General features: G+C 28.1%; 1 protein-coding gene across 2 annotated transcripts; it reads left to right on the top strand.

Moving 5' to 3' along the window:
- Window positions 1-10380: 10380 nt before the first annotated feature.
- On the top strand, window positions 10381-14404 carry LOC101511279 (NADH kinase). 2 transcript variants are annotated; one of them, XM_073365084.1, is made up of 5 exons: window positions 10381-10584; window positions 11483-11764; window positions 11893-11973; window positions 13206-13357; window positions 13516-14404. In XM_073365084.1, the coding sequence occupies exons 1-5, from the start codon at window positions 10510-10512 to the stop codon at window positions 13889-13891; spliced, it is 966 nt and encodes a 321-aa protein (XP_073221185.1). In that variant the 5' UTR covers window positions 10381-10509; the 3' UTR covers window positions 13892-14404. The 2 variants fall into 2 exon arrangements, with proteins under 2 accessions (XP_073221185.1, XP_004488989.1); XM_004488932.4 differs by having other exon boundaries at window positions 10384-10584; window positions 11483-11728.

Here is a 14404-nt window from a genome sequence, read left to right on the forward strand (position 1 = left end):
TATGATATTTTTCATTTGATCATTGATTCAGCTTTACTTTCAATTAATAATCAAATTATCATTAAAAAATATAATTTATTGTTATAAAAGTTTTTAAAAAATACATCTTAATGTAACTATTATCACATCAAAAATTAAATTGATTAACATTTTGATAATTTAAAAGTTAAATATAAAAATATAAAATTTATATATATAAAAATTAAAATTAAAAATAATATACCAACAAAATACTCTCAACAAATTTATATATATACGTGTAACATATAAAAGTAATATACATACAAAATATTCTCAACAATTTAAAATTAATCTAAATTATTAGATTTTGATTAGTTTGATTAATCTAAATTTATCCCTCCTAAACAAAATTTAGTTTATAAATTGACCTAGTTGATTTACGATTTAAACAAGCTAGTCAAAATTGGAATTATAAATTAACTTCTGTTCTATTATCTTTGAGATATACTCAGTCTGTTTATGATTATTCTTTGTTTATTAAATCTTATAATGCTCATTTCACATTTTTGTTGATTTATGTAGATGATATTGTTCTCCATTCTCAATTTCGAATCAAAGACTATGGCTCTGTCAAATCTTTCTTTGGGCTTGAGGTTTCTCAATCATCAAATGACATTTCTGTTAATCAAAGCAAATATACTTTGAAACTCTTTGCTAATATGGAACTGCTTAATTGCAAACCGGTTTTTACCCCATGCTGCCTAATCTGAAGTTATCTAAGGATGATGGCAATCATTTCCCTGACAAGTAGCTTTACCGAAGACTGATTGGTCGTTTGCTCTACTTAACCAATGTTAAGTTTGATCTTTCCTTCTCTATTCACAAGCTCATCCAATATGTTTCCAACCCAATACACTCTCATTATCTTGCGGTAGCCAGAATTTTGCACTACATTAACGGTTTCTTCTTCTTCTTCTTCTTCTTCTTCTTCTTCTTCTTCTTCTTCTTCTTCTTCCTTTTATTCTCCTATTCAGTTGTCAATTTTCAATTATAGCGATTGGACTGCCTGCCCCAATTCTAGAAAATCCACCACTAGTTTGCTCTTATTCTTTGGGTCATCACTTATCTCATGGAAATCCTAAAAGCAAATAGTTACTTCTCGTTCTTCTTCATAAGCGGAATATCGCACTTTGGCACACACCACATGTGAAACTCAATGGCTCTTATATATTCTTAAATACCTTCAAATTCCTATTAAACTCTTTGTTTCAATTTTTTGTGACAACAATTCTACAATACAAATTGCTCAAAATTCCAATTTTCATGATCGCACAAAATACATCGAGCTCGATCGTCATAAGATTTGTGAGAAAATTCAAAATGGCACCACCCATCTTATGTTTGTTCCTTCTATTGTCCAACTTGCAGATATACATACAAAGACGCTACCTCCATATTCCTTTCATTCTATTGTTTCCTAGCTCAACCTTGTTGACATCTACGATTCGAGTTTGCGAGGGACTGAAGAAACTACTTAATTTTTTTATATTTCTTATGATATCTTTATTGTTTGATATTTTTGTTATTAGTTAGCTTTAATTCTTGGACTTTGGTTGCTTTGTATTAGTTAGTCTGTTAACTGATAAGTCCATATACGAGTAAGTTTTATGTGTTGGTATAAATATTTAGTCGTAAATAACAAAAACAAACCCAACCTACACAATCAAGACCATTGGAAACAAGCATACACGCAAACCCAAAGTACGTATAAGAAAACATTACATTCAAAAATCATCAATTTGAGAACACGTCGTACACATAAGATTGGGGGCAAACATATAAAAAAATCATGGATAATCACAATCAAGATGTTTTCCAAACAATCCTAATAAACAAAACACGAATACCCCCTTTGATACTACTTGTTAGAATAAATCTATTAAAAATTATTTATACAAGGTATGCTCTACAATCATGTTTTAGTGTGGAAATGGAAATATATGAGCAAGTATGAATTTAGAATTTACAATATCTTTGATTTCTCAAAGATGAGGTTTTAGGAATACCTAGTTGCATAACAAAATGTCTCAACAACAATTTTGAAACAGAAGATAAGAGACTAGGAACGAGATCTCGTTGTCTTTTGTGGTTTTTTCTCAATCAGTACTACTAAATCTTAATATCTTGAGTACTCTTCAGATAGAGAGAATAGGCTATTTGCAACATACAGTCTATTGCGCACCATAGTTTATTTATAGAGTGACAACCTATTAAGTTCTTATTATTCTCTAACGGGTCATCTGTCATCCAGTTATATTTTCGACCCATATCCATTAATTAATTCAACTAATTATATATTCAAAAATTTAATTAACCTTATTTTGAATATAACCACTGATTAATTAAGATACTTATTGATAAATAATTAATATAATTTTAATAGAAAATATAATATTATTAGAATACAATACAATAAAATATAAATATTCCAACAGAGTAAAGACATCTTAAAAAAAAACTCGATCACAAAATAACACGTTTTCAACTTAAGAATATAGGAGAATATCATGTGTGTACACAATGCCAAAGACAAAACATGTTGTTTAAACAAATTTATTAAATTTTTATTAAATTCTTTTAACAACTTTTGATTCGTGTAGTATATATTGTCAAATATATGTTATGTTATCGCATGCACAAATTTTTTGGAGTTATTATATAAACTTTTAAATAAATTATATTTATGCAGTATTTTGTGATCATATATAATATGCATGGTGTTGATTTTAGGTCTCTACTGTTACTAAGAAGATATTTATTGTACTCATTATTTTGATATAGTAAAATTGTTTCTTTAGTCTAGATGATATGTACTTTTTAATTTGATTATGAGATTTTTTTTTTCATTAAAAGTATTTAATTTATAAATATCTTTCCTTAATTGTTATTATTATTGATGTTCGCTTTGTGTTGGTAATTTTTTGTTCAGGATCCATAGAAAATAATTAATTTAACGGAATTCATTGTACCAGTAACATGAACATTGATCTTATGTTCTCTCAATTAATTATTAACAGTGCATTATTCCTACTACTAATTTTTCATCACCCAACACTATTATTTTTCTTTTGAGATTTTTTCCCTATCAATAATGAAAGGTTAAAATAGAAAAAATGATAATGAAAAATTAATTAACAAAGAATAAACCATCAAGGTCGGCTCAAAGTTAATATGAGACCTTTTTAAAGTTAATAAATAAATTATTAATATTTTATTTAAAATTTAGCTTTCTCACTATTTTCAATGCAAAATCATTTATCAAATTATTGTAATTGATTTCGTTTAACAATTCATTTTCAATCGAAAATAAAGCTAATCTATTTAATCTTTCTTGTGACATTGTTGATCTTAGATAAGATTTAATTGATTTGAGTTTCAAAAAGTTCTTTCTGTTGAATCGACAATTACATGAATTATTAACATTATTCTATAAACAATATATGCACTTGGAAAGAAAAACAATCTAACTTTCTTATATAAGTAAGTATGTCAATTGGTGTGTCATTTTTTACTTGTATTATCTCTCTTAGAATTTTAAGTTCTACAAATAAATCTAATCCATCAATATCTGATTTGTTCTTATATTTTAAAGAACGTTCAAGGTTAATGCAATTTTCTTTTTCATTATATAATTATTTTAATTTTTTAATATTAAATAGAAAACAAAAAATATTTGCATACAATTTAAATTATTTAAATCTACTTTAAAATAAAATAATTGATCTAGTGAAAAACAATTACTTTAATATCAAGATTCTTCCACGTATACTCTATCCTCATCATAAATAATAGTTGTATCGATTTTAATTGACTACAATCAAGACAAATATCAATTCAAATAATAATTAGGTCAAAAATTGAAAATAAAATTCTTTTTAGGCCTTTTTTGTTTCTGTGTGTAATTGTTAAAGGTCTATAGAGTTTTTATTGAGTCAATATAGCTATAAAAATTAAAATAAAAAATTATTTTTTGACAGCTAAAGCAAGCAGAGCTTTATATGGCTCTCCCTTTGATCGACTATGTAAACCATCAATATAGTTTTATATATTTTTATGTGAAGATCTATACTAAAGGTTAAGTAGTCAACATAGTGGAAATAAAGAGACAAATGCAACACATTGATACATTGAAAAATTATTTTCATTTTAATATTTAATTGAACTAGCCGGGTAGGAGACATTTACTAATAATCTATTGTTTGATGAATGCTTTCTTGCAACTCCATAAGCTAAAAACCATTTAGTTGAAGTTAAACCACCATAGGGGTTTTCATTATAAATTGATCATACATTTTTTCAATTTCTACCCATGGAAAGGAGAAAAAATATGGCTAAAATACTCAAATTTGTTTATGTTATGGTCACATTTCTTTTCAGATTTCTTGTTGTAACCAATGGCTGTAAGTCCATTAATTTTCTCACATTTATCAAATTTTGTTCTTTATCTTATACATATATAATACTTTATCCCTTTTAATTATATTTATTTTTTTACATCACAGTAACCATATATTGCAAATCTCGTGATACTTGTCCCGATTATAATTGTCCATTTCCTGAAGTTACAATTTGCGACGTGGTTTGTCAGTGTGGAATACTGAAGGAAACTAGTTAGAAAATAATATTATCGTACTTGTAAGAAAAAATTGAATTAAAGCAAGTTGATTTATTTTGTTTAGATTTTAGATTAAATAAATTAACTTTTTTAACTAATTTTTTATTATATTTTGGAACAAAAGAAGTATGCATACATGCATAAATATAAAACTGTTACGATTTATGTATAATGTTGTTATTAATAAATATAATATTGTCATTTATTAAATAATGTTATAATTGCAAATACACTTGGTATTAGGCATTTTAAGCCTATGAAAGAAAATGAATTTGGAAGCTTGAGAGTTTAGAAAAGAGAGGAAATTCTCAAGTAACTAACAAACTACCAATCAATCTAACCACTAACTAACTCCAACTAAATGCTAACTAATTCTAACAAACTAACTAACTCTTATTATTCTTAACAACCTCCTTCAAATTGATAGGGGATAATAATCACCACCAACTTGAAATACAATCATTTAAACACAGAAAACAAAATAGTGTTTTTTAAATGAGTAATCAAACTATGGGCTAACAATAAGCCCTTTTGCAAAGAAATCCAAAGCATGCAGCATCTATTGGACCAAACCATACACTTTAAAACCTTCATAATTCCATGTTGCAATGGAATGGAACACAACTTTAAGATTATGTTATGTGGCAACAAAATAATCTCCATAAATGCGTTGTTTTCACTCTCCTGCAACTCCATCAACGCTTGTGCAAACCTTGATAACTTAGTATCTTCACTCATCGAGTTAGTTAAATTTACTTTTTCAAAATTTTAGTTTTCTTAATTTTTCTTTAAAATCTCCAACTTTTCCGTTTAAGAATTCCATTATTTTGTTTCGTTCTTCATCATTGTAAGTTCGATTCATGTGAAATCAATGCCAAAACGATTATATAAATAGTGGCTACATCATTCACTACTTATTTTTTTTCTAATTTGGGGTAAGTTTCTTTGATCTAATTTGAAAATTAACCCTTGTAGAGTGTGTTTTTATATTTTATTTTTGACTTTTACCTAAAAATCATGAAGTTGGACCGATCGGAGGACGAAGAGTCAAAGGAACAAAGGTTTTCCGCTTGTGGGCTTGGATTAACGTGCGAAAGCGTCAAAGTAAAATAAAGAGTGAGAGAACGTTTGAATTCATGAGTATAATATAATTATTTTTTGATTATTCATATGAGACTTGCTACATATGGATCTAGTACTTTGAGGGATAAATTAATTAATGTGAAAATATAGGAATTGTAAGTTTAAAATGTGGAATAGAAACATTTATAAGATGTTGATTTATTTAATTTTTGTTGAATATGATATTTGATATTATTGTGATATTAGATGTTAAATAAATTTTGTGTTTATATTTGACTTGATGAGACTATGTGATGTGATGATAACCGTTTTAACGGGCGGTGTAGGGTGCTAATATATTTTCTACTCACAAATCTATCTGAAATTATAGTTCAAGATCGATAGTTTATGATTTTACTCAATTTTTTCTTTAATAAAATAAAATTGATGATGACTCCTTTTTTACCGTTAATCCAGATACGACAACTTTTGAGAGTCAAATCCGGCCTAATTAATAGTAAATAATTATTTATTTATTTATATTTATATTACCCCATCTTGTTTTTATTTGTTTTGACTATTTTGTTGTATTTTATTTTGAATATTATTACATATATTTTGTGGTAATTTATTTTCATTGTGACTATTCTTTTATTTTATTTATTTCTTTACACATTATGTTAACACAATTCACACACTTATGAGTGGACTTTATATCTGAATTATAATGTTGACCTTTTCTATAATATTTTCATATTAATAATTTACCTATTAATTAGTTTAATATTTTTAAAATTGAGTTGTAAGTTCTAAGAAACAATTTAAAATTATAGAACTAATAAAAGTTCACATTAAAGTCCTTAGAAAAATAAAAAAAAAAGAAAAATAACCATTTAGATCACATGTATATATGAAGAAAAAAAATATACTATGTCACTATCTCATATTTATTATATTGTATTATGTAATCAGCATATTTTATCTTTTTCTTTCATTCTAAAACATATTGTCTTTCTTTTTATAAAAAAAAATCATTGCATATTACCTTTATTTTATGAGGTAAATGTAAAAAAAAATGTAGTCAATTGCATTTACCTTTTATACATTTTCATAATATAAAAAATATAAATAAAAAAATCATAATACCTTTATTGGACATGTTCCCGAACTAAAATTATAGATGAATTAGAACATACAAATATAATATAAACCAACTAAAAGAACATAGGGTCAAAAGTATGAAATTCCAACAAACCCTCAATACTTGAAATTATGTAAATCCTTCATAAAAATAATAACCAAGAATTCATGTTTAACCCCTAATTTCATACTAACAATTTCCACCTTTTACTTATGGATTATATTCTACTCCGGATAACTTTTCCTCTTTATATTTAAGCCAAAAAAACGACACACACCCTAATGTCGAGAAGACAACCCACATCTTAAGTTGTGAAAATAACTCGCACCCCAAACCTGAAAAAGGATCCGCATCTCCGAAGCCGAGAAAACGACTTGCGTCTTAAGTCGGAAAAACGACTCGTATATTAAGCCGAGAAAATTACCCGCACTCATGAAGTCGAGAAAACGAATTACATCTTAAGCCGAGAAATAGACTCAAACCCCAAGTCGGGAAAATGACTTGCACCTTAAACCGAGAACACGACTCACACCATCGAAGTTGAGAAACGATCCACATCTTAAGCCTAGAAAACGACTCGCACCATTTCCACCAATGCTACCATTTTTAGACAAAATTAGAGTCGTTATGTTTATTTACTTCTCTTTTCCTTTGATTCTCTGATAAAATCTAAGTAAAGAAGGGCATTTGTATACACCTAATTTCGTTCGATATTTTAAAAATATACACACACACAAAAAATACATTATGCGCATTTAATTATGATTTGAAAAAATTCAAAATTATTATAATTTTTTTATTTTTAAAAAAGAAAATTAAAAATAAATATATTGAGATCTTTTGACCAATTAGAAATATATTTGATTTGATTGATTGTATTTAATTTTTTTTTTATGACTTTTAACAATATGACAAGTTTTAAATTTGGAAATAATGAAATATTTGATTTAACTTAATTAGTAATAATAGAGGATTTTATTTTCAAAAGAAAATTTTTGTTTAGGAAAAAATTTAATATTTTTATTTTTATTTTAAAAAAGAAAACGAAAATTACAATTACAATTAAAATAAATAAAAATGAAATTTGGATTAAATATGATTGATTGGTTTTTAATGTAGACAAATATAATTTTTGCATTTAAAATATTTACTTTTGATTTACCCAAATCAATATTGATGTGGATTTTATTTCCTTAAATGTATTTAATTATAGACTCTAAACAAATGTTACCTGCATAGGGAAAAGAGAGAAGAGAAATCGTTAAATATCAATCAGTTTTGTGTGTTTGAATCTACACAATAAAAAATTATTATTGCCTCTCAGTCGCGTTATTGTTATACAATCTTCTCTATAATCACTCATTTCAAAAAAATAAAAATAAAAAATGGAGATAAAAAGAAATACAAAACAATCTTGCAAAATCGGTATCTAGATTTCGTATCTCAAACAAATTACTTTAATAGTTTTTATATATTTTATCAACTAATGTCTTAATTTTAATTTCTTATCTTCATGTTAACTTTGTTCATATATAGCATGACTCTCTCTCTCTCTATATATATATATATATAATACTATCATGTTTGTTGTTTTGTATTTTTTTATATATGATATTATAATTTAAAAAAAGTTAAATTTTATATTCTAAAAATAAAATAAAAAATTGAATTGAGTAAATCTTCAACAATCAGTGCTATGTGAAAAAATCACAAATCTCACACAAAATCCATTTATGTATCTACTCATTCAAATAAACTTGAAAATATTTAGTAAAATAAAATAAATGAAAATGAAAAAAAACTAAAACAACATATTTTTATCTCCCTCACGATGTCGAATTTTTCCATTGTTAAATCAGCTAGTTGTTTTTCAATGTGCCGATTGTTCTTAGTCTCTCATGACCATTGCATAAATAAATCATAAATTAAAATTAATATAAATTAAAATTGACCAATACACAAATATTTTTTACCAAGAATTACGGTTGTTTTGATTTTTCTACTGTATTTAGTAATACATAAGAGTAAAGTCTTTCCTTTCCAAACCAATTATTAAAAAATAGTTTTTCTCTCGTTTAACTAATGTAAATAATTTATTTTTTTGAATAAAATAAATAATTAAATAAATAGTGGTTTATATATAATTAACTATAGGATAACTGTTTTAACATATGATATAAGGTGGCTAATACATTCTCTATTTGTAATCGACTCTCAAATTCAAGTTTTTAATTCAAAATTTTAAGATTTTATTTAATTTTTCTTTAAATAAAATAAAATTTGTGACAACTCTTTTTTTATAGACAAACTAGATGCGACACAAACTATTTGGTCACATTATATGGAGACATCTCTCATCCCCACTTTAATAGCACTATAACCAAACAAATTAAGTCTAAGATAATAATACAATTTGAGGGTACATAAATCAAAAAATGGTTACCAAACCAATAGTTAAAACCTAACATTCAAATAAATTTCTTTCGCACTAGGTCGTAGATAGAGGAGAAAAGAAAATCTAGTCTTTAATCATAACTTCTTTGACTTTTGTTAGCAAAAATGAGTATAGATAATCTCAATTTTAGCCAAACACACCACATGACTGGAATCCATTTGTTGGGTGGAGAGGACGTAAATATTGGTAGAATCCATTATCAATCCTACACACAGAATACTATTTACAAAGAGTCCAACAATATTGAATCCATTATCCATTATATGTCGCACAAAATGCGAAACAAACCACAAAACACACAAAAATAATACCATGAAACATATAAATAGAGTCCTAAAACATAGGGTTCTAAAGAAAACAAATGAAAAAGATGCCATGGCGGTTAAAGTTTGATGGTGTGTTGGGTGGGTGTGGGGGACTGGAAGTTATAGGTAATCGACAAAGTTGGGAGAGAATGAATAGATGTTCATGAATAAACTCCAATAGAGAGAAAGAGAGAAAGACCTCCATAAAAAAGGGGGAGAGGACTGTGAAAAATGGAGAAATGAAACTCTAATATGAAACTATGCCCACAGGCCATAGGAAAACAAAGTTAAAGTGTAACATTTTTCTATTTGATGGAAACACATTGTTGGATATAAATAATATTTATGATTTAATTACAATTTTAATAACTTTATTTTTAAAATTAATTTTTCTATTTTAAAATTATATAGTTTTGATCCTTATAACGTACAATGATTAATATCTATAAAATTATAATAAAACGTCGTGTAAATTTTAATTTTTAATTTTAATTTTATATATTTTTTAATATTTTTAATTTAATTAATAATATATAAATAATTAATTTAATTTAAATTTTATATTATAAAATTATATATCATATTATTAAAAATATTTTTAATTATTATTTTTAATTAAAAAATCTTTAAAAAACTAAAATTATGAACTTATAAATTAAGAGTTTATTTCGTAAATTAATAATAGTAGATCGAAATTGCAGTTAAATCAACAATTCTCCATAAATTAGCTTGACAAACAATAATATTATTAGACGTGATAAATTGGGTTAGAATCCGAAACTTAACTTGCTTAATAGTTAATTTATGGACGAAAAATAAAACATAACATAGCAATTACATCCAAAATATAATGAGTAGTATGCCATTAAGCCTTTGCCCAATTTGAAAACAGTTGAGGGAGCAAAAACAAATGTCGATGAAGAGATTGTTGCTGCTGCTAAAACCCTTTGCTGTATCACCGCAACCTTCTCATACTCACCCTCAAGTAATTCTTCTTAACCTAAATTTCTCACACTCACCCTTTTCGTTTATTTACTTTTTCACATGCTCGATTACCCACCTCATATGTTTGGTTTTGTTTTTGTTATTCCTTCTTCTAAGGGTTAATAGGTGAATGATTAGTATGGCGTTTTCTTATTTGCACGTATATTGTTTGATCAAATGTCAATCTCGGTGTTTGTGAGTCTATGCTTTGTTAGAGTCTAAATGGGCAAGTGGAAAATTACAACATCAAATGTTTTATATATCTTTCTAGTCCCATTCTCATTTCTAGAAAAGGTTGTGTTAATTGTTCAATGACTATTTATATATGCTTGTATATGTTGGTAGAAAAGACGTAGTTATATATGTAGTGCTGACACTGGCCGATACTGACTAATGTACTCACATTCAATCATTTTCATTTTCTTAATTTATTAGAGATGTCTATGTGTCAGCATCTTACTTAGATAATAGGCATAGAAATGAGGAGTTTTTATGTACATTTCTATTTTCCCACATGCCCATTTCATCCCAACGAAGAATTTATTTTGTAAGTTTCGTGTTTCATGCTTATATATAAATTTTATAGTGAAGGTTTATGATGGAAAAAGAGCGGGCATAGTAGTGTATAAGAATGGAGTAGAATCTAGAACCAAGAAAATAGTGGTGTGTATATTATGTATATGGATATAAATTATTTGATACAGGTAATGTATTTGCTGTGTGTTGAGAGCATGAAAGGAGCTGTATATATATTTGAACTATTCAGGAACTCAACCATCATATGAATCCTTAAAAAGTGAGATTTATGTGGTTTTTAGCTTAAGTTTTACTTGGAAGGTAAGCATAACTATAGGTCTTTTTGTGTAATTAGAAGTTTTAATTCTTTTAGAAAATTGCAGGTCTTACACTTCTTGAATAATAGGCATAAGGTGCACCATGATTCAATAAACTTTTGTCAAGAAATTCTGCGGAAAAAGTCGGTTGAATGGAAAGCTGTGCTTCGAAACAATTTGACAGAGCCCATCAATGATGTGGACCTGGTTGTTACAATTGGTGGTGATGGAACTCTTCTGCAGGCCAGCCATTTAATGGATGACAAAATTCCTGTTCTTGGAGTGAACTCTGATCCTACACGGATTGACGAGGTTTATATAAATAGTGTAGTCTTGGTTTTGATATTGGTAACTTGGCTTCATAGTTTAGACAGTTCATTTGAACATCTTTTGAAATATGCCAATTATAGTTTCCTAAGGCAAAATAACTTACCTGACCGGGTAATTTATTTTTGTTAATATTTCATTTGCAACAGGTGGAACAATTCAGTGGTGAGTTTGATGCTACCAGAAGTACCGGTCATCTTTGTGCTGCAACTGTTGAAAACTTTGAACAAGTAAGGTTATCTCTTTCTTAACTTTGGAGGAAATAGTAGATGTTATAATTTTTTCTTTCTTACTATGCATTGAGGTTGAGGGTGTAGCAGCTAGCATGTTGTGGAATGAAAACTTGATATCTTCAGATTTGATGACGCTGTTGTCATAATGTAAACTACCTGTCAAGGGTATTTTAGCATGGAATAATAATATCATGGGTTTGAGGTTCAGAATGTACCTCTAATCAATGACGAGAGATGAAAAAAGCTACACAAATGTGTGTTCAATATCCGTTTCTATCCCTTATGAACACTTTTTTGGCCACTAAATTTTAATGCATGTGTCAATATTATTACTAAATTAATTTGATACCAATCTGGTCCATAAGATGATGAGCTGCACGCTGGATGGACAACTGGCAATATCTTTGAAGGGAAATCCTTTCTAATTTGAGCAAATGTGTTGTTTCCCCAAATTAATGTTTACATATTGATGTATTATTATGCTAATTATAAAATCCTAATATGTATTAATATTAGAGTATATCGATCTTGGCTACCCACCATATTATCCACGCACCAAGTCCAATATTGCTATGTGTGAGGGGGTGTATTGGGGAAAACCTAAGTCCTACATTGAAACTGAGTTAAGGTCTGAAAACAGTAAACCCAATACTAATTTTCACGAGACTTGTTGAAAAGTGGTGCTAACATTAGCATCAAATGATCATTTCTGGGGAAATAATCTGTCTTGGTATTTATCTGAAAATTAGGGATTACTCCTTGACATTTGAACTCTGGTAAACATTCCTCCTCGTATATAGGTAGTTTGAAGAGACAACATGGAAAAAAAAAATATAAAACTTATGACTTTGTATAACATAAGAAATAGATGTGGCTTTTACCTTTTTCTTGTGTTGCTATTACCCCATACATATGGATACATCATACATATTACCCAACCCCCTCAAAAGATAAACTTCTTACCTCATACATATGGATACATCTGGTAATTTTGTGCTAATGACAAAATCAAATTAATTTGTGCATGTAATAGAGCCCCCATTTAACATCAGATGGAAGAAAATTTCCTGTAATTCACAATGCTTCAATCCAAATCATATGAATAGACAAAAGTGCTTCAACATCATAATTTCATCATTTTTGTTGAACCCCAAACAAGTGTTAACATGATCTTGGTAGCTGTTTTTCAGTATGATATTTTTCCGATCTATTATTTAAAATCTTTTCAGGTTTTAGATGATATACTCGAAGGCCAAATTATTTCTTCTGAATTAACAAGGATCATGATATCTGTAAATGCACTACGCTTGTCAACTTATGCTCTCAATGATATCTTAGTTGCACATCCGTGTCCTGCTTCACTCTCTAGGTTCTCCTTCAGGTAAGAACTTCCCTATGCGACATCAAAACTCTTCAAATCATGTATTTTATTTACTTATTTTTATATCCAAAATTTATACTTTGTCTCACACCGGCCGGACAAAAACGAGAAAATATTAGAAAACAAAGAGAACCCAATTAAGCTTATGTTGTTTGCAGAATCACAAAAGACGACCGACCATGTTCCCGACTAGTTAACTGTAGATCAAGTGGTCTAAGAGTTTCAACAGCTGCTGGTTCAACAGCCGCCATGCATTCAGCAGGCGGATTTCCGATGCCCATTTTATCTCGTGAACTCCAGTACATGGTAAGGGAGCCTATTTCACCAATGGCAGTGTCGGACTTTACCCATGGATTGATTAAACACGACCAAAAAATGAGCGCTACATGGACTTGTAGAAAAGGTGTGATATATATTGATGGTTCTCATATCAACTTCACCATTCAAGATGGAGACATCGTTGAGATTTCTTCCCAAGCACCTAGTTTAAAAGTTTTCTTGCCTCATCACTTGTTACAATTAGAAAAGATGTGAAGCAGAGTGAATTTCAGTGTATCATCATCACCTTAAGAAGGATACATTTTTGTTTGAGGATATTTGTGAGCAATGAAAAAGTTTAGGCCACATGTGCTTACATGGCTTTTAAGCATGCAATGCCTTTTACTTCTTAAGGGTTGAGGTACAAATACGCTGATATCAAAGCCATAAATATGAAGCTGACTTGACTTTAAAATTCAGCAGGATGAAGTTTCTGATCTTAAGTATCAGTGAGGGGAGCTTTTGCATACTGAAAATTATGTGATTCCTCAAAGTGGCAGGGTCATTTAGCTAATAAACAGTGCATTTCTTGTTATATCTTTTGCTAGGACAGTTTATATAGGTGTCTATAGATGGATCAATAGTTTTGTTAGACTCTCCAAGTTAAAAAAGTAACATTTTGAACATGTTTATTGTATTTTGTTGTAAATAACTGTAAAGAGTGCCTTTTAATCCAATTATGTACTGACTTTCATTTATTTATTTTAATGTTGTTAGAATATTAGAAAA

This window comes from Cicer arietinum, chromosome 1 (assembly GCF_000331145.2).
Source record: "Cicer arietinum cultivar CDC Frontier isolate Library 1 chromosome 1, Cicar.CDCFrontier_v2.0, whole genome shotgun sequence".
NCBI classification, from domain to species: domain Eukaryota; kingdom Viridiplantae; phylum Streptophyta; class Magnoliopsida; order Fabales; family Fabaceae; genus Cicer; species Cicer arietinum.